This window comes from Bombina bombina, chromosome 12, assembly GCF_027579735.1.
Source record: "Bombina bombina isolate aBomBom1 chromosome 12, aBomBom1.pri, whole genome shotgun sequence".
NCBI classification, from domain to species: Eukaryota; Metazoa; Chordata; class Amphibia; order Anura; family Bombinatoridae; genus Bombina; species Bombina bombina.
In genome coordinates this window covers 17,320,483-17,342,477 of record NC_069510.1, presented here as the reverse complement: position 1 = coordinate 17,342,477, position 21,995 = coordinate 17,320,483, and the positions used below count along the sequence as shown (strand labels likewise).

General features: G+C 42.4%; 1 protein-coding gene across 2 annotated transcripts in view; it reads left to right on the top strand.

The window, feature by feature from the left end:
• AGPAT2 (1-acylglycerol-3-phosphate O-acyltransferase 2) overlaps window positions 1-21,995 on the top strand; it is a 214,687-nt gene that overhangs the window by 189,118 nt on the left and 3,574 nt on the right. Inside the window, exon 5 of one of the 2 annotated variants that reach the window (XM_053695542.1) lies at window positions 14,001-14,073. The exons of the other annotated variant lie outside the window; for it this stretch is intronic. Coding sequence (XP_053551517.1) covers window positions 14,001-14,073 — 73 coding nt within the window. The remainder of the gene's footprint in view (window positions 1-14,000; window positions 14,074-21,995) is intronic. 2 annotated transcript variants of the gene reach the window in all.

The following is a 21,995-nucleotide window of genomic DNA, read 5'->3' as shown; positions in this document are numbered from 1 at the left end:
TCTTACCATGAAGCAATGAGTTGCCTGTTATTGCTTTTCTATAGATCTTAGTAACAACCTGTTTGTCATGAATGCCTTTAAGAGTCACATCTAGATAGTTAATTTCATCAAGACCAGTTTCAAAAGTGAATTTTAAACCTATTTGATTCTCATTCAGTCTATTGACAAATTTTACCACATCCCCTGCCTCCCCTTTCCATATAAAGAGGAGGTCATCAATGTATCTTACATACAAGAGGATGTCTTTTTTGTATTCATTTCCATCTCCAAAGATGTGGAACTGCTCCCACCAACCTAAAAATAGGTTGGCATATGAGGGGGCAAATTTTGCCCCCATAGCAGTTCCACATCTTTGGAGATAGAAAATATCCTGGAATTGGAAAAAGTTATGGGAAAGTAAAAACCGTGTAACTCTGATGATATATTTCTGAAAATCCAATGAGAATTCTGTGTAGTATTTCAAGAAAAATTCTATTGCTCTTATACCATCGTCATGGGGTATCGAGGAGTATAACGCCACTGCATCCACAGTGACCCAACAATAGTTCTTACTCCATTTTGTGTTTTTCATTATATTCAATACAGATTTGGTATCCCTGATGTAAGAGGGTAGAGTCTTTACTAGTGGATTTAAGATAGAATCTAGCCACTTTGAGAGATTTTCAAAGATTGACCCAATTCCACTTACTATTGGGCGTCCCTGGACGTTGTCCAAAGATTTGTGCACCTTTGGAAGGTGGTGGAACTGGGGTATTTTAGGATGTTCTACATACAGACATAATGCTGTCTCATTATCAATACACCCCAGCTCTACACCATCGTCCAATAGGTGACCAAGTTCCTCTGCAAATTGTTTAGTGGGATCCTTTCGTAGAACAGAATAATTGGCCCTGTTGTTCAATTGTCTCATTGCCTCATCTATATACATAGATTTATCCATTACCACTACTGTGCCGCCCTTATCTGCATTTTTGATGATTATATTATCATCTTGTTGCAGTGTCTTTATAGCCATTCTCTCTTTAAGAGAGATATTGTGTTTGGGTGCACTGTTATTGGTTTTCAAATTAATGAGATCTCTCTCTATTCTTGAATGAAAGGTTTCAATTATGTCCCCCCTTGATTGAATGGGATAAAATTTAGATTTAGATTTCATATGTATTCCCCTTGTGATGTTACCTTCATCATTAGTTGTCTCCATTCTTAGTTCATCTAGAGTTGTTACATCACATGTTTCTAAGAAACTAAGTCTATTTGAACTATCACTAATATTGATGTTTGTAACAGGAATGTCTTGGCAGGTATTATCCTGTCCAGAGAAATGTTTTTTTAAAGTGATGTTTCTCACTAATCTATTTACATCTATCATTGTTTGAAATATATCAAACTCCTCAGTGGGGGCAAAAGTTAAACCCAGACTCAATACTTTTATTTGTTCTTTACTCAATATTTTCTTGGAAAGGTTAATTACATTCCCTATTTGTATTTGCTGGTGGCCTTCTGTCCTCTCAATTGATACCTGTCCTTTGACTTGTGTTGTGGCCCTGGAACTGCTGATAGTGCTGGATCCCTGGGAAAAACCTGTTCTATATCAGAAGAGTGTGACCCTTGCATATTAGTAGCTGTAGGACTCTGTTTTTTGTTACTATTCTTGTTAGGATTTTGTCGTTGTTCTTTTGGTCTAACTACTAATGGTTCTGAAACTTGCACAGTGTTAACATTTTTAAGTATTCCTACAATGGAGTCATGTTGTCCCTCACTACCAGAGGATCTATCTTCAGAGGAATAATCAGGTTCGCTGTCTGAAAATGACACTGTCTTTCCTAATTTATTAGATTGTGTATTTTTGTTTTTATTCTTATTTTTGTTGTTGTTTCTACCCTTACTAGAATAATTGGATCTCTGTCTGAAACTGGCCCTTTGTTTTTTATTCCAAATATAAACAGTTTTTGTGTCATAGTCTTCCTTATCCCTAAGATACTTGGAATGTTTGTTTTCCATTACTGCTCGCTTATTAGTGGCTAGTGTCTGCCTAAGTAAATCATCATATTTGAGAAAATTCACATCATCCATTCTTTTGTTCATTTCTAACTGTAAAATATCAATTTCTTTTCTAACATGCAATAACTGATTTTTCTTGTAATTGACAAGCAACAACATTAATCTGGATGCACATTCTGAGAGGATTTCATTCCAAGTGTCCACAAAGTCAGTGTCATTCACATCCACTTCGAAAGTAGGAAATTTATAGACTCTCAGTCCTCTGGGTATCATTTTCATTTGAATGTACTTTTCTAAAGTCCAGAGATCCCATTGCAGCCTTGTTTCTTTTAATAGCAAATTCTCCATGCAATCAAACAGGTTGCCAAGGGTTAAGATGCCTTTGTCGTTAGAAAAGATTAGTTCACAGTCCACAGTGTTAGCATTTCTGTCAGATGCCGGCATAAGTGAGAAAAAGTTAGGGTTACTGCTGTCCATGTCTATATATATAGTCGCAAAAAATAGTCTTGCTGAGGTGTTTGCCAAGACACCTAAGAATAATTTCAAGTAACAAATGTAGGTAGCAAGAGTATTCACTGTAAGTTTGTCCTGTACGCTAATAGTTGCGTTGTGTTAGTGAAGCTTCTTAGCCTTAAGGTACAGTTAGGATGGCGGTCTTAGAGCAACTAATTAATAGTATGGTAATCAGTCCTGTTTATCAAACAGCAGATACACTGTTTACACAAAGTTCATAGGTGGGTCGGTATGTAGCGGACACAAGCTCATGTGCTGGCTGTAACAAACAAATCCCAAAATTTGGGCTCGGCGGCCCTCCCGGATAAATGCAGTTATCAAGCGCTGTGCACCATACAGAGATATATTGCCACGGCAGGCCCTCGCTACATACCTGTTCCCATACTTCAGTTCCGTGTCAGGATCCTTCTCTAGGTAGCGTGTACGGGTGTTTGCCGGAGACTCGCAGGGAAACCAGGTTCCGCTCCTTGACCCTTCCACTTGCTTACGCTCCTGAGCCCCAGATTCCTCTGTTCGATCCAACTTGCGGTACGTCAGTGACGTCACGGACAGGTGTGTGCTTGCCAGCCAATCCTATTGCGACTTCGATAGACCTGATTCGGCGTGGTGCAAATGGCAAGTAGATAATTTTCAAAGAACAAGAGAGCACCAACGCCGTTAAGTAAAACAAAATTCTTTATTTCAAAAGGTTAAAAAATGTTACAGGACAGCAGTACCCTGTAATTAGTTAGATCAAGTGTAGAAAAATTGGCTTACGCGTTTCAGCATATAGCCGTAGTCATAGCCTGTCATTTTGTAATACACTTCGGTTTAAAAAGTACTGCCTAAAATATTATTGGTTATCCAAACTCCACCTCTAACTAATGAGCCAATGCCAGGTTGGGATTTTGTTGTTAGTGTTCAGCACAGTCATTGATTGCGAAAACATATGTACACAATAAACCCTATTAACAGGGCATATGTGCTGACAAATAACAAAACAAAACTCAATATGAAAGATACATTGTGGATATAAGTGAATGATGTATTCTAAATAAACTGTGTGTCCTATTACCCTCCGTTAAGCTATGTTGCTATTATAGTGGGTAAGTTAGTATTACTCTCTTGTAACATATTCCCTAGTTACTCTCAATCCTTGTTGGAGTATAGCAACCATTATATATAGTAGTTGGTTGCTTGATACAATATACAAAATACTCGGTTAGTAAGGATAGGTACAATGTAACATAGTTAACTATTAGATTTCTTTGTTTTAATATTTGTGGGAAATTGTTGTAAGAAAGATATAGAATAGATAGGATGTTATAATTCTCAAAAAATGTCTGAGTATAATGGGAAAGGGGTGATTCTATGTTATCACTGTTTTGACTAGAGAGAAATTATTATATGAATATAAATAACAAGGACCTCAAAGGAATGGAATACTGTCTTCTTTCTTGTTCAGACTATAAAAATAATTGACACAGTTACCAAATGTATTCCCAGTAATTTATCAAGTCGTATTTGGAGTTCAGACCCTCTGGATATCGTGTTCTGAGTCTGAACATCCAAAATGCTTCTCTTTTAGCCAACAATTTCTCAATATTACCTCCTCTTTTGGGAAGTTTTACTTTTTCTATCGCACACCATCGCAAGGTGTGTATAGATCCCTTGTGTCTGTTTTTAAAGTGACATACCAATGGAGTGCTAGACTTTCCTCTTGTGATGGTTGATAGATGTTCCCTTATTCGGGATTTTATGTCTCTAGAGGTGAGACCTATATATTGCATTCCAGATTCTATGCAATATAGTAGATATACAACCTCTGTAGACATACAGTTCATACATGACTTTATCTTAAAAGTTTCTCCTGTCACATTGGAGGAGAAAGTTTTTGTTCTAGTCAAATGTTCACATGGTTTACATTTATTATGCCCACAGGGGTACATACCATTATTGGTTAACCATGAAGAAGATCTGGCAGTCTCAGTTTTTAGCATTGTTGGGGACAGCAGTGATCCCAATGTTGGACATTTTTTGGAGCTGCATCTAATACCTGTTTTGACAACTTCCACCAGTTTTTCATCAGCTTCCAAAATATGAAAGTGTTTCTTAATTATATTTACAATCTCAGGATATTGATTGCTATAATTGGTGGTAAAGTTGACCCCCTTAAACATTTCTTTGCCTGTGCCTTTTTCAGTTAGTAGGGATGACCTATTTATTTTGTCTACTTCTTTTCTCGCTTTCCTGATAAAGGGAAGTCTGCCTTAAAAAGCAGGCTAAAAGTAAAAAAGTGAGTCATTGTGAACCTCATTTGCATATCTCACTCAGAATCCTTTGCTGTATTGGAAACAGTGTAATCTGAGAGTTTCTGTGGGAAAAGCAAGTATTCTGACTTGTCTAGATTTGTAAATATATATATATATATATGTATGTATGTGTGTACATATGTATTTATGTATTTATATGTGTATATATTTATTTACAGACATATATACACATATAAACACATAAATACATATGTATACATATATTGAGAAACACACACATATGTGTATGTATATATATATATATTTACATATATGTGAATTGGAGCTCTGCAGTCAAGTAGATGAAAACATGTAAAAACATATTTATGAAATATTTATATTTACTAAAGTGTTATACTGTAAATATTTCACATTCCAATATTCTGCACATAGCAGAAAATGTTCTATGTATTTATAAATAGATATTCCTTTATATATCTGTATATAGCTATACCTATATATAATCATGTATATACTGTATAGGTATATATATTGTACCAAAATACCATCAGATATATGTAGAAATATGTATTTATGAATAAATAGAACATATACTTCTATGTGAAGTACATTGGAATGTTAAATATTCATATTTTCATGTCAGATTAGCGCACTTGGGAATATACAATCGAGTTTGCGTGTGAGTGGGGCGTTACGTTTTTCCCCACTTTTTTGATCTATTAACACATGCGTTAACAACATATTCCCGCAAAGAATAGTGTGTGTTTTTTTTTATAAATCTGTGTTGTGTTTGCAATTGTTTGATATCCATGAGAGCAGAGTATTTTTGTGTATTTTTGAAGAAAAGGTTAAACAGTAAAGACAATTTTTCACAGCCGCCTTTGCTAATTATTAACAAGGGTGCGAATATTAGTGGAGGCCTCTACGTTATCTGGCCAAATGTTTCAGTTTCGTTGAGCTGTTTTCCATTATTAATTTAGGATCCTACCTCCTCTGCTGTGACTTGTTAGGTACAGATATCTATATATAAGCTCCTAGGCTGATCAAGCAATTGCCATGTAGCATGTTGCAGGGTAGGGTTCCTATCTTACAGAATGCCATCTCCTTTCTTACAGCAATGTAAAGAACGTTTTTTTTTAAAGTGCAGGAAATTTGGCAACATAAATAACGTAAGCACATTAAAAGTTGTGTTTTTAATACACATAACAAACATTAATGAAAGCTTAGTGCCTATTAAATGTTATTCTGTGAATATAATTTATAAATGGGTAAACAAAACTCTGCATGATTATGATTTTCTTCTGTTTCTGATTATGTAATGTTGCTTTTCTATAACAATAGATAGGGGTATGAGAAACTACAGGATTAGCGTTGTAGGTTTAGTAATTTATTTATGTCCCTAATGGGTATTTGTTCGGCAGATGTTGCCGCACATGGTAAAACTGATTTAAAGGGTTTTACCTGAAATGCTCTGTGAAATCCAGTGCTTACGCTAATCCTGCTTGCAAAAGGACTGCAAAATACATTGAGAGAGATCCAGACCGTGCCGGCTATCCTGTTGTATGGGCTGTGCTCTAGTCTGTAACTGCAGATGAGACAGTGTCAGTACCACTGGTCTGCATTAACGGGACAGTCAACACCAAAATTGTTATAGTTTAAAAAGATAGATAATGCCTTTACTACCCATTCTCCAGCTTTGCACAACTAACATTGCTATATTAATATACTTTATAACATTTAAACCTTTACATTTTTGACTATCTCTAAGCCACTACAGGCAGCCTCTTATCACATGCATTTTTATTAGCTTTTCACAACAGGAGACTGCTAGTTCTTGTGGGCCATATAGATAACATTGTTCTTTCTCCAGTGGAGTTGTGCATGGCACAGCAATATTTGGCTAAAATGCAAGTCAATAGATAATAAATAAATAGCCATGTGACCAGGGAGCTGTCAGAAGAGGCTTAGATACAAAGTAATCACGGAGGTAAAAAGTATATTAAAGGGACAGTCAAGTCCAAAAATAGGGCATGTAATTTTAAACAACTTTCCAATTTACTTTTATCACCAATTTTGCTTTGTTCTCTTGGTATTCTTAGTTGAAAGCTAAACCTAGGAGGTTAATATGCTAATTTCTTAGACTTTGAAGGCCGCCTCTAATCTAAATGCATTTTGACAGTTTTTCACCACTGGAGGGCATTAGTTCATGTGTTTCATATAGATAATATTGAGCTTATGCACGTGAATTTACCGTGGAGTGAGCACTGATTGGCTAAAAAGTCTGTCAAAAGAGCTGAAATAAGGGGGCAGTCTGCAGAGGCTTTGATACAATGGGGCCCATTTATCAAGCTCCGGATGGCTGCAGGCTCGCCAGAAACACCAGTTATGAAGCAGCGGTCTGAAGACCGCTGCTCCATAACTTGTCCGCCTGCTCTAAGCAGGCGGACAGACATCCCGCAACTTCACCCTATCGAGTATGATCGGGTTGATTGACATCCCCCTGCTGGCGGCCAATTGGGCACAAATCTGCAGGGGGCGGCGTTGTACCAGCAGCTCACAAGAGCTGCTGGTGCAATGCTGAATACGGAGAGCATATTGCTCTCCGCATTCAGTGAGGTCTGTTGGACCTGATCCGCACTGTCGAATCAGGTCCGACAGACCTTTGTTAAATAGGGGCCTAAGTCATTACAGAGGTAAAACGTGTATTATTATAACTGTGCTGGTTATGCAATTGGGGAATGGGTAATAAAGGGATCATCTTTCTTTTTAAATAATAAAAAAATTGGAGTTGACTGTCCCTTTAAATTAATTGGGGGCTATTTAGAAGAAAATTATTATAACCCCAATTTATCATCGTGCCATCCAGTGGGGGATACCAAAACATAACAGAACATAGGCTCTTCCAACGTAGGGTGAGATTATAAGTGGAGCTAAAACGATTGGTGGCAGCAATTAGTGCTTATAAAATTAACTAGAGAGCAGATATAGATAGATAGATAGATAGATAGATAGATAGATAGATATTGTACCAAAACACCATCAGATACATGTAGAAATGTGTATTTCTGAATAAATAGAACATATTCTGTTATGTGAAGAACATTAGAATATGAAATATGAACATTTTCATGTCGGGTTAATGCTAATGAGAATGTGCAATCAGGTTTTTCTTCTTAAATTTAAAGAGTCCACACCTGCATTCATTACTTTTGCGAATTAAGAGCCTGGCCACAAGGAGGAGGCAAAGACACCCCAGCCAAAGGCTTAAATAGCTCTCCCACTTCCCTCATCTCCCAGTCATTCTTTGCCTTTCGTCCCAGGAGGTTGGCAGAGAAGTGTCAGAATTTTTAATTTTTGTTTTTGTCTCTTATGGAGGGTAGTACTCTTCGGCATGGGACAGGAGTTTTAAGTAGTCCCGTCAGTCTCTCAGTGAGGGCTTGGATGAAAGTTAGAGTCCGGAGATGCAGGGAGAGTCTCTTTGCGAAACCATCCCGACTCATATTAACAGCTCCTCAAGCAATCGGCGTTGTTGAACTTCGATCCGCTGCCTGCTTTCTTCTTTTAAGTCCATGGCAGAGACGATGCCACTATTCGTCACACTTGAAAGATCATGTTCCTGTTCCACGGCGTAGATTCCTGTAAGATTGTTTAATTTTACTTTATCGTCAATGTACTGTAATGTGAATGTTTTCCGGTGAGGCTACCACACCTTTGCGGGTCTAACTATATGACATAAGGGTCTTAGTAAATCTCTGTTAGTATCTTGGAATCGAGGGTTAATATCTCCTGAGGGGGGCTATTGAACAGGGTTTGTTATGTCATTAAACTTGCTTATGTGTGATGTTTATGGGCTCGTGGTTGGAACTTTGAGGCCTTTGGAAGTGACACAGCTTTTTTTGTTGTGTGTGCTTTTTTGGACTGTACGGTTCACCTTGTGTTCGGGCGTGGTTACGCTCCGTTCCCCATTTCCACATTCCTGACCGTGTGGCGAAGGAGATATTCTAGTCCGCAGGGGTCTGGTCATAGGAGGTGGTGAGTGCCCCAGCCATTGTGGGTGTCAGGTGCCGTTTTTGTTTCAATACTTTAGTCCATATTGATATTTCCTCTATCCAGTTATGGAGGATTCTGATGCTGAGACTGTGCTCATTTCAGATTCAGTTACGGAGGATTCTGATACGAGACTATTTTAATTTCCGATTCAGATTCTGTGTCCGGTGATGACTCTGGATTGGCCTGGTTAACACATGTCGACCAGTTTTGTTCCGTATGCCATGCTGGTTCCTCGCGCTCGGGGAATCTGGACTGCTGAGCCATCCGTCTATGGGGGCCCCGTCCTCCGAGAGGCGAGTTCCCTACCAATTCATACTTCTACACATGCAGGTAACCCAGTTTATCGTTCCTCCATGCGGGGTGGCATGTTCCCCCCGGAGGTTGCAGCACATTTTCGCTTCCAGATGATGTTAGCAATGGTCCGTCTGCAGAGTCCAGACGTTTATTTGAGATTGTGCTTGTGCCCTATTGTCCCGGGTCTTCCGCATTGGGGTGGGCCTCTTCAGTTCCCTGCGGGTGTAAATGTTCCGGAGTGTTGTGCCTTTCGTTACAGGATTGCGCGCCTTAGTGTGTTGCTTAGACATCTTTTTCAGTAATTGAATGACCCTATCGTTAACAGATATGGGGACTTTCAGTCTGATAATTCGAATGGTGCACCTCATTAGACATGTGGGGTTATCTCCTGTTTGTCATTTGTTGAGATCTTTCCCAGTTTTTTTTAAATATAGGGCTCCGTTTGGCTGTTCCTGCGGGTAGGCCTGTGTCTTTTGGGGGCGTTAACCTTCGGGTTGCCTTATATTTTATTTTGTATCCAATGGGATGTCTTTTATTTGTGTTTGTTTCCTTCGGTAACCATCTGGGATCAATACTCTTTGTTACTTCTTCGGAAGTTGTTTGGACATGTTAGTCGTATGTTTAATAATGTCTGTTTTCCTTTTTTATCTTTTGTGGGAGAATTTATGCAGCTTGCTGGTTAGGACCCTGAGTACAGGCTGGTCCTGTCGGGTTCGTTGGGTTTTGTGGCTGTTCAGACACGTGGCACTGTTTCTGCTGGATCGGTAGTAGCGGTGAGTGCTCAAGTTATTATTGTTTTTTTATGTTCAACTAAGCATTCGAGAGGACCTGTGGGTTTACGAGGCGGGAAAGGATTGTTTCAGTCCTTATAGACTTCAGTCATAGATGACCGGGCAGGAGAGTGTTCCGCTGCGTCACTCTATCTGACATCTGATTTCATCAGAACCTAGAGTTTCCTCCTCCATGTGGGGGGGCTGGCAGGCCTAGTGCCCCATTGCCACTGGTTGAGTGGTTTGGCCTTCAGTTTTTAGGCTTCTGGATGGTCCTATGGGGCTTGATCCAACAGCTTGTATGGATAGCTGTCCAGCATGTGGAAGGTTTTGTATTTTGAAACATGTTGCAGCTTTTTGGCACCTTTTAAAGGGGTGCGTGTCAGCTGTTTCTAGTGAATCTAGATACGGCTCTTACTCTGGGCCACGTAAGGTCTGTCTGAGTTATAAGACCTTTGGGTCTTCTTCCATTGTCTCCGGGTGGGTTAGATCTCCTTTTTGAGATCTGTGTTCTGGACGTTGGTTGATCCCTGCTTTAGCTGGGAATATTTAGCACCTTTTCTCTCATCTGCGTCCTCTGCCTGTGTGGAGGTGATGGGGAGACTAGCCCTGCTAGTAAGGTTCTGGGAACTTCGAGGTATCCCTTCTGTTGTCCTGTGGCCTTGTGAAGTCTCTTCATTGACTTCTAACCTTGCTCCTTGGAGAGTTGGACTTTATCTAGAGGTGGTTCCTTCCTTTGGTCGGAGCTTTCGAGTTCTCTTCGCTCTCTGGATTTTCTGGATACGCTCCATTCCTTTTGTCTGGCTTTTTGGCCAGTCGGGGGGTTTAGTTCCAGGGTATAGTTGCCTGAACTATTAGGTATTAGGTACCCTGTTTTTTCTTCCTGAGTCTTCCTCTTTGTGGGGCTTCACTCCTGTCCCAGCTTTGGGTTGTTTGGATCTCAGAGCTGGTCGGGATGTTCCATGGTGGTGGGAACTGGGGCTCTGTCCTTGCTCCATCTACCTGACTGGGTCAGGGTTGGCCCTGTCTATCTGAGTATTTATTACACCGTGCCACAGAGTTACCCATGTCATCTGGGGTTAGCTGGGTGGCTTGCGCCTCAAAAATGGTAGGTTTCTACTCAGCTGCTGGCGCTGGATTCCAGTTCTGGTGTGCCTTAGGGTTGCATTCCCCTGTTATTTTGCCAGTGTACCCGTGGATTCTCTGCTCGGCAGGCGAATGGGTGGGCTGTGCCTATGTTGGGCAAACTACTTGTGTGGGGGTCCTTTCTAGAACATTTGCAGGGGATTTTTTCTTCCCGTTTAGCCGGTGGCTTCGGGCCTTGAGGACGGTTATTGCCCTTCCGGCCTCTTCCCTTTTTCTTTAGGGGGATATTCTCTTCTTCGGGAGATGGAGTCTTTACTAGGGGCTTCTCCTGAAAGTGGAAGGTGGACTTGGTTCCACCTGGAATCTTGCTGGTTCCATGTCAGACTGTGGGGCCTTGTTTGATACTGCAGATCCTTAGGTCTATGGCCTTGTCTGTTTTCAGAGTTGGGTTGTACTTGTACTCTAGGGGGATGGCTCTGCCATCTTTACGCTCGTTCCTGTACCAGTTTTGGGATTCTTTGTTCCCTTGTATTGGTGGCCCAGCTGGGTCTGCAGGCCAGGATGCCAGAGCGGTCTATGGGTCACAGTATCTTTTGGGATGTGTGAGCTTGCTGAGTCTATTCTGATAGCTCAGTCTGCTAGGAGATTTTTTTCCTTTCTCCTTGCTCCTTTGACAGGAGATGGTTTCCTCTTCCTTCGGGTTCTGAGGGTATTCTCTCCTTCTCGGGGGCCTTGATGGAGGCTTTTTAGGGACCTGTGAGTAGGTCCGGCGGCTTAGGTTGACTGGAGCGTGCCCTCTGTCGGGGGCTGTTTTGTGCGGTCTGTTTCTTGATGACTGCTTCTTCTTCTTCCTTGCAAGCTCCCTCTGTGTTCTCAAACTTGGGGTTTCGCCTGGGTTTATTACACGCTCTTTCATGGTCGAATACTTGGGTATTCTATGGGCAGACGCTGGGAGGACTTTGCCTCTTTAGTTGCGTTCCATGCTTGCAGGATGTTGGGGAGACGTCTTTTCGGTCTCCATGCCCGGTATTATCCCGGGTTTCGCCTGGTATAGGCGTGGCCACCTTCCTTGTTTGGGTTTATTTGGGTCTCTGATTATCTGGGCCCACTCTTGGAGGTGCTGTTTTTTGCATTGAGAGACTTTTCGGTTTCCTCGGTCCTCCTTTGCCTTGTTCCCCTTGGGGATTTTTGCTGGTTTACCCTTCATTTGTGAGGGGTGAGTGGTGGGGGACCTGTTGACCCAGTTGAGACGGTGTCTTTTGGTGGACTTTTGGCTCAGTCGAGTCTGTTTTGTGGTCTCTAATTTGGCTCCTTTGAAAAAAAATTCTCTGCTTCAGGCGAAGCGGGATTTTTTATTTGGTAGAGGTTCAGGCCTGGTGCTCTCATTATAGGCCGCCTATTGTACCCTTCCGTCTTGGCATTCAGTGTACTCTATAGCTTGGGTATTGTTTTCCCAAAAGTAATGAATGCAGCTGTGGACTCTTTCCATTTAAGAAGTAAAACATAAATTATGCTTACCTATAATTTCCTTTTCTTCTGATGGAAAGAGTCCACAGCTCCCCACCCGTAATTTTATGTGGGGCATCCTTATATTCTTCTGGCGCCTTTTCACCCTGATATTTCTTCTACTGTTCCTTGTTCCTCTGCAGAATGACTGGGGGATGAGGGAAGTGGGAGGAGTATTTAAGCCTTTGGCTGGGGGGTCTTTGCCTCCTCCTGGTGACCAGGTTCTTAATTCCCAAAAGTAATGAATGCAGCTGTGGACTCTTTCCATCAGAAGAAAAGGAAATTATCAGATAAGCATAATTTATGTTTTTCGCGAGAGTGGGGTCTTAGGTTTTATTTATTTTTTGCTCCATTGACTTCTATGGGGGAATATGCGAACAAGCATGCAATGTTGTAAGTTTGAATTTTTGTGCTCGTCGGGTTAGTGCTAGAACTAAAACCATTTACTTTCAACTCTTAATATGAGCACAACCCGACGAGCGCAAAAAATTTAATTCTTTCGCAATTAACGCTCGAGTGAGAGCTTTAATTAGCGCTCTACTTGTAATCTGCCTATAGTGTTTATATCCCTTTAACTTTGATAATAGAAATATTTTTTTTTCTTATCTGAATTATGTGAATTTCATTTTGAGTTCCATGTTTTGTAAATAAATCCATCTGCTGGTGTTGCTAGGCTTTCTCGCTGTCATACATGAGTTAAAGTGAAACTTAAGTCAGAGCTTTTGCTATTCATATTCCGAAATTGCATTAAAATTGAACTTTAGTTTCATTCATGGTTTTTTTATTAGATTTGCCTAAATACCTTTTATTACTTGCCGAGTTTGGTCAATCTACTATCCGTTCCTCCACCCTCGATTAAAAAAAATGATTTGGCTGTGATGAAACCATCGGTATCTAACCGATTGGTTCCCCCTTTGGTGTCTCCAGCATCTAGAATAACGCTCACGGCTTCTAATGCACATGCGGCTAACACTGAATTCCTTCTGTCTCAGAGAAGCGCGTTCACGGTAGCTGCATGCGCATTAAACAAGGGAATCCTTTTTACGTCACAAAAGCTACACGGAGTTTGCGAGTGTAGCGTTCAGAAGAACTACAGTTATTGTTATATTCAGACGAGCTACGCTGCAATACTAATCATTTTTTTAATCAAGTGATTCTTTGTTAGTATGTATCTCAGCGTAGATCGTCCAATTGCGCATGCGCAAATTTTTCATTGTTGGCTACGAGCGCACATCTTGACGTAAATGACTTCACAGTCAGTTGAACAGTGATGCCCGCATAAACCAGGAAGATGGAGAGGGGGCGGAGGAAGGCAATGCATTATGCGATCGGTAAAAATACGATTATTTATTCAAACTTTTATTTATTTTTTTAAAAATAAAGTTAGCAACTTGCTTAATTTAAATGAGGTTTCACTGTAGATCGATTCATTATCAGCAAAATTTACTTTCACTTTAATATCACTTTACTGACCTTTTACTCCACCGTCATTCATAAACTAACACAAAGTCTTGTTTTTTGCATTTAGGTTCCGATAATTCCGGTTGTTTATTCGTCCTTTACCAGCTTTTATAATAAAGAGAAGAATCTGTTCACAGGAGGTATGTAAATAGCTCATTGCAGACCTCTGGGGGGCTTATGCTATAAGGGGGGCTCTGCCTTCTGCCGTTAGACCGTAAGCCTGGCATGTGGGGGCGCATCTGCTCGCTATATCTGTGGCCTGTAGTGCTTTGGGGATTATCATCTTTTTGTAGCAATGTTCAAGAGAATTTGATAACATCATAAGCTGCTGGGTGTGCGCCAACACCATCTTTATCTGCATATTAATGTCTAACGTGTGCACTTTAGCAGATAAAACACGCACTAAGTAGGGGCAATAAATGCATTCTGGTTATATTATGATTCGTTTCAGTCTCCTATAGTAAAAGGCTGATTTTATGTTTTTAAGTCTTTTTTAGACTTTTGTCTAGGGGGTGCACTTGAGTTGCACTGTGTTTGCAGAGGAAAATATTGTGCAACAATGTCTTATATCTATTAAATCAAGATGAGGTGGGGCAGTTACCACACACAGTGCAGAATTACTACACATCATTTTCAGACGTTGTTAAGATTCCAATGTCCTGCAGTGTAAATATTTACCTAATGACGATATTCAAAAAGCTTTTGGGAATCTTTGTAGAATCATTTCAACCCCAATAAATCTGTGTAAATGAGGTGCCAGCTTATACTGCCATCTGCTGGTCACATGTGTGTCCTGTTTTATGCCAGAGAGCTCTGTAATCCCTCAGTTGTTTAAAGAAGGGATTTTCATGTTTTAAAAAAAGGAATGAACTAAATATTCCCCTCTTGCATAGAGTTGTAAGGTGTCTCTACGTATTCAGATGTATTATCTGTTAGTAAAGAGATTAAGGAGACATTTAAATGTGAACACGTTCTACGTCTACCTGGCTTTTTTCGCTACTGACCTTCGATTACACAGATTACAAGTGGTGCGCTAATGTTAGCTCATGGTAAATCAGGTGACCCAGAGAAGGTTTAGTACGGCCGATATCACTCTAGCGCACCCCTTACTTTCAGTGGCTATTGCTACCACATTAAATAGCGCTGGTATTACGAATGAAAGTTATGGGTTGCTCTCAAGCGAAAGCCCAACTAATACTAAAATAATTAGCTGGACCTGAGATCTGAAGAACAGTGTAAGGGTTAAAAAGTTTTACAAAACAGATGTGAAGCATGCTAAAGTATTACACTTGGATATACACGTTTTTAATAAAAATATAACATTTATATTGATAAAAATGTTTTAAAAGGGAAGGACTATAATGTATGTATGTATATGATATAATCAATCTGCGGCTTTAGCGCAGTTTCGGGGTTATCTTGCAAGTGATAAAATGAAAAGACTTTCTTTAGCGATATCCGTAGTTCGGAAGTCAGCACGCCTTTTACTTGTCTTTCACTTGTAATATGCGCGCAAACCTGTGAGTAATATTTTTTTACCTTGAGCAGAGTTAGCGCTCATGAGCAATAAAAAATGTATCGCTCCACTTGTAGTCTAGGCCTTTGCGTTTAGCCCACATATAGGTAATGTCCCCTTGGGGAGCAACAAGCCTTGCAGCTGTCAGAAAGGAAACTGATGGTCTAGTACATGCAGCTAGCACTCTTGCGTGGCTCTTTGGCAGTTTCCTGCTTGTGGCTCCTGTACATTACTTTGCCTATGTGTTTAATGATGTTTTAGTGGTTAAACACATAGGTCTAGATTACAAGTGGCGCGCTAATGTTAGTGCAAATAACATGTTGAAAGTAAACGGTTGCACTTGAGTACAAACAAAATTTGCATTCCAAGTAATGGTGCGCCTGAAGACCTAGCGTAAAGTGTAAGGGTTAAATAAAAAGCTGTACAAAACAGATCACTAGCACATTGAAATAAAATATCACACACATATATACACCTGATGAACAAAAAATCATAAAAATATTAATAAAAATGTTTTTTAAAGGGTTAAAATGTGTATGGTATAGATCAGGGTTCTTCAAACCAAGGGTCGGGACCCATTACTGGGCCGCAACAACATGTTTACTGCGCCGCAACAACATGTTTACTGCGCCGCAACAACATGTTTACTGGGCCGCAACAACATGTTTACTGGGCCGCAACAACATGTTTACTGGGTCGCAACAACATGTTTACTGGGCCGCAACAACATGTTTACTGGGCCGCAACAACATGTTTATTGGGTCGCAACAACATGTTTACTGGGTCGCAACAACATGTTTACTGGGCCGCAACAACATGTTTACTGGGCCGCAACAACATGTTTACTGCGCCGCAACAACATGTTTACTGGGCCGCAACAACATGTTTACTGGGCCGCAACAACATGTTTATTGGGTCGCAACAACATGTTTACTGGGTCGCAACAACATGTTTACTGGGCCGCAACAACATGTTTACTGGGCCGCAACAACATGTTTACTGGGCCGCAACAACATGTTTACTGGGCCGCAACAACATGTTTACTGGGTCGCAACAACATGTTTACTGGGTCGCAACAACATGTTTACTGGGCCGCAACAACATGTTTACTGGGTCGCAACAACATGTTTACTGGGTCGCAACAACATGTTTACTGGGCCGCAACAACGTGTTTACTGGGCCGCAACAACGTGTTTACTGGGCCGCAACAATGTGTTTACTGGGTCGCAACAACGTGTTTACTGGGCCGCAACAACATGTTTACTGGGTCGCAACAACGTGTTTACTGGGTCGCAACAACGTGTTTACTGGGTCGCAACAACATGTTTACTGGGCCGCAACAACATGTTTACTGGGTCGCGACCTGTGTGTGTTTGTGTTCTAGGAGATTGTGTGTGGTGTGTTGTGTGTGTGTGTGCTGTATGAAAGTGTGTGGTGTTTGTGTGTTGTATTAGATTGTGTGTGGTGTGTGTGTTGTATGAGAGTTTTTGATGTGTGTGTTGTATGAGAGTTTGTGATGTGTGTGTGTGTGTTGTATGAGAGTTTGTGATGTGTGTGTGTGTTGTATGAGAGTTTGTGATGTGTGTGTGTGTGTGTTGTATGAGAGTGTGTGATATGTGTTTATTGTATGGGTGTGCGTGTATTGTATTAGTGTTTGTGGTGTGTGTTGTATGAGAGTTTGTGAGGTGTGTTGTATGAGAGTTTGTGAGGTATGTGTGTGTTGTATGAGAGTTTGTCAGGTGTGTGTGTTGTATGAGAGTTTGTGAGGTATGTGTGTGTTGTATGAGTGTTTGTGAGGTGTGTGTGTTGTATGAGTGTGTGTGGTATGTGTGTTGTGTGTGTGTGTTGTATGAGAGTTTGTGAGGTATGTGTGTGTTGTATGAGAGTTTGTGAGGTGTGTGTGTTGTATGAGTGTGTGTGGTATGTGTGTTGTGTGTGTTGTATGAGAGTTTGTGAGGTATGTGTGTGTTGTATGAGAGTTTGTGAGGTATGTGTGTGTTGTATGAGAGTTTGTGAGGTATGTGTGTGTTGTATGAGAGTTTGTGAGGTATGTGTGTGTTGTATGAGAGTTTGTCAGGTGTGTGTGTTGTATGAGTGTGTATGGTGTGTGTGTTGTATGAGTGTGTGTGGTATGTGTGTTGTATGAGAGTTTGTGAGGTATGTGTGTGTTGTATGAGTGCGTGTGGTGTGTGTTGTATGAGAGTTTGTGAGGTATGTGTGTGTTGTATGAGAGTTTGTGAGGTATGTGTGTGTTGTATGAGAGTTTGTGAGGTATGTGTGTGTTGTATGAGAGTTTGTGAGGTATGTGTGTGTTGTATGAGAGTTTGTGAGGTATGTGTGTGTTGTATGAGAGTTTGTGAGGCATGTGTGTGTTGTATGAGAGTTTGTGAGGTATGTGTGTGTGGTATGTGTGTTGTGTGTGTGTGTTGTATGAGAGTTTGTGAGGTATGTGTGTGTTGTATGAGAGTTTGTCAGGTGTGTGTGTTGTATAAGTGTGTGTGGTGTGTGTTGTATGAGTGTGTGGTGTGTGTGTTGTATGAGAGTTTGTGAGGTATGTGTGTGTTGTATGAGTGTGTATGGTGTGTGTGTTGTATGAGAGTTTGTGAGGTATGTGTGTGTTGTATGAGTGTGTATGGTGTGTGTGTTGTATGAGAGTTTGTCAGGTGTGTGTGTTGTATGAGTGTGTGTGGTGTGTGTTGTATGAGTGTGTGGTGTGTGTGTTGTATGAGAGTGTTTGATGTGTGTTTATTGTATGAGTGCGTGGTGTGCGTGTATTGTATTAGTGTGCGTGGTGTGTGGGTTGTATAAGAGTGTGTGGTGTGTGTGTGTTGTTTGAGAGTGTGTGATGTGTGTTCTATTACCTTTTACAACACTTTCAAGTTTGACTACAATGAGAAATATTGTACACACACATTGTAGTCACTTTGTCAAAAAATGCAGCTATCTTGTTGCATAATACTTTAGAAATTTTCAGCCTAAGTGGCCGATTTGTCAGGGCCCAAATGGGGCTGTATACCCCTGTTTCCGTGCGAGCCTTTAGGCTCAGCAGAAACAGGGAGTTAAGAAACAGCGGTCTTACGCGTATGCTGTCGGCATTCAGTAATGTCGTCCGTCCAACAGTTAGTAAATCGGCCCCCAAGGATACAAATAGGGTCGCAAAGGTATATAGTATCATTGCACTGGGTCTTGGGAAAAAAGTTTGAAGAACCCTGGTATAGATGACAAGGTATTTGACTGGGAAGGGCTGTATTGTATATGTATGTGTGTGTGTATATATATATATATATATATATGCACTGAGATTTAATTAATAATTTAACACTTTTAAATAGATCGGTTTAACCAACTATGCTGGTGAGATTCAGTATCTGCAATGCCTAATCAAACCTCAGTGTCACAGGTTCAAATCACAGCCTAGCGAATTCTGCTATTAAACCGCCAGCTTAGCCAACTCCGCTGCTTAACCGCCAGCCTAGCCAACTCCTCTGTTTAAACGCCAGCCTAGCCAACTCTGCTGCTTAACCGCCAGCCTAGCCAACTCCTCTGTTTAACCTCCAGCCTAGCCAACTCCTCTGTTTACCCGCCAGCCTAGTCAACTCTGCTGCTTAACCGCCAGCCTAGCCAACTCCTCTGTTTAACCGCCAGCCTAGCCAACTCCTCTGTTTAACCGCCAGCCTAGCCAACTCTGCTGCTTAACCGCCAACCTAGCCGACTCCTCTGTTTAACCGCCAGCCTAGCCAACTCCTCTGTTTAACCGCCAGCCTAGCCAACTCCGCTGCTTAACCGCCAGCCTAGCCAACTCCTCTGTTTAACCGCCAGCCTAGCCAACTCCGCTGCTTAACCGCCAGCCTAGCCAACTCCTCTGTTTAATGCCAGCCTAGCCAACTCCTCTGTTTAACTGCCAGCCTAGCCAACTCCGCTGTTTAACCGCCAGCCTAGCCAACTCCTCTGTTTAACCGCCAGCCTAGCCAACTCTGCTGCTTAACCGCCAGCCTAGCCAACTCCTCTGTTTAACCGCCAGCCTACCCAACTCTTCTGTTTAACCGCCAGCTTAGCCAACTCCGCTGCTTAACTGCCAGCCTAGCCAACTCCTCTGTTTAACCGCCAGCCTAGCCAACTCCTCTGTTTAACAGCCAGCCTAGCCAACTCCTCTGTTTAACCGCCAGCCTAGCCAACGCCGCTGTTTAACCGCCAGCCTAGCCAACTCCGCTGCTTAACCGCCAGGCTAGCCAACGCCTCTGTTTAACCGCCAGCCTAGCCAACTCCTCTGTTTAACCGCCAGCCTAGCCAACTCCGCTGTTTAACCGCCAGCCTAGCATACTCCTCTGTTTTACCGCCAGCCTAGCCAACTCCGCTGCTTAACCGCCAGCCTAGCCAACTCCTCTGTTTAAGTGCCAGCCTAGCCAACTCTTCTGTTTAACCGCCAGCCTAGCCAACTCCTCTGTTTAACTGCCAGCCTAGCCAACTCCGCTGCTTAACCGCCAGCCTAGCCAACTCCTCTGTTTAACCGCCAGCCTAGCCAACTCCTCTGTTTAACCGCCAGCCTAGCCAACTCCGCTGTTTAACCTCCAGCTTAGCCATCTCCTCTGTTTAACCGCCAGCCTAGCCAACTCCTCTGTTTAACCGCCAGCCTAGCCAACTCCGCTGTTTAACCGCCAGCCTAGCCAACTCCTCTGTTTAACCGCCAGCCTAGCCAACTCCGCTGCTTAACCACCAGCCTAGCCAACTCCTCTGTTTAAACGCCAGCCTAGCCAACTCTGCTGCTTAACCGCCAGCCTAGCCAACTCCTCTGTTTAACCTCCAGCCTAGCCAACTCCTCTGTTTACCCGCCAGCCTAGTCAACTCTGCTGCTTAACCGCCAGCCTAGCCAACTCCTCTGTTTAACCGCCAGCCTAGCCAACTCCTCTGTTTAACCGCCAGCCTAGCCAACTCTGCTGCTTAACCGCCAGCCTAGCCGACTCCTCTGTTTAACCGCCAGCCTAGCCAACTCCTCTGTTTAACCGCCAGCCTAGCCAACTCCGCTGCTTAACCGCCAGCCTAGCCAACTCCTCTGTTTAACCGCCAGCCTAGCCAACTCCGCTGTTTAACCGCCAGCCTAGCATACTCCTCTGTTTTACCGCCAGCCTAGCCAACTCCGCTGCTTAACCGCCAGCCTAGCCAACTCCTCTGTTTAAGTGCCAGCCTAGCCAACTCTTCTGTTTAACCGCCAGCCTAGCCAACTCCTCTGTTTAACTGCCAGCCTAGCCAACTCCTCTGTTTAACTGCCAGCCTAGCCAACTCCTCTGTTTAACCGCCAGCCTAGCCAACTCCTCTGTTTAACCGCCAGCCTAGCCAACTCCGCTGTTTAACCTCCAGCCTAGCCATCTCCTCTGTTTAACCGCCAGCCTAGCCAACTCCTCTGTTTAACCGCCAGCCTAGCCAACTCTGCTGTTTAACCGCCAGCCTAGCCAACTCCTCTGTTTAACCGCCAGCCTAGCCAACTCCGCTGCTTAACCACCAGCCTAGCCAACTCCGCTGTTTAACCGCCAGCCTAGCCAACTCCGCTGCTTAAAGGGACAGTCAAGTCCAAAAAAAGCTTTAATGATTCAGATAGGGCATGTAATTTTATACAACTTTCCATTTTACTTTTATCACCAATTTTGCTTTGTTCTCTTGGTATTCTTAGTTGAAAGTTAAACCTAGGAGGTTCATATGCTAATATCTTAGACCTTGAAGGCCACCTCTGCATTTGACAGTTTTTCACCACTAGAGTACGTTAGTTTATGTGTTTCATATAGATAACATTGAGCTCATGCACGTGAATTTACCAAGGAGTGAGCACTGATTGGCTAAAATGCAAGTCTGTCAAAAGAACTGAAATAAGGGGGCAGTCGGCAGAGGCTTAGATACAAAGTAATTACAGAGGTAAAACTTGTATTATTATAACTGTTGGTTATGCAAAACTGGGGAATGGGTAATTAAGGGATTATCTATCTTTTTAAACAACATAAATTCTGGTGTTGACTGTCCCATTAACAGCCAGCCTAGCCAACTCCGCTGTTCAACCGCCAGCCTAGCCAACTCCGCTTCTTAACCGCCAGCCTAGCCAACTCCGCTGCTTAACCGCCAGCCTAGCCAACTCCGCTGCTTAACCGCCAGCCTAGCCAACTCCGCTGTTTAACCGCCAGCCTAGCCAACTCTGCTGTTTAACCGCCAGCCTAGCCAACTCCGCTGTTTAACCGCCAGCCTAGCCAACTCCGCTGCTTAACCACCAGCCTAGCCAACTCCGCTGCTTAACCGCCAGCCTATCCAACTCCGCTGTTTAATCGCCAGCCTATCCAACTCCGCTGCTTAACCGCCAGCCTAGCCAACTCCGCTGCTTAACCGCCAGCCTAGCCAACTCCTCTGTTTAACCGCCAGCCTATCCAACTCCACTGTTTAACCGCCAGCCTAGCCAACTCCACTGTTTAACCGCCAGGCTATCCATCTCCGCTGCTTAACCGCCAGCCTAGCCAACTCCTCTGTTTAACCGCCAGCCTAGCCAACTCCGCTGTTTAACCGCCTATG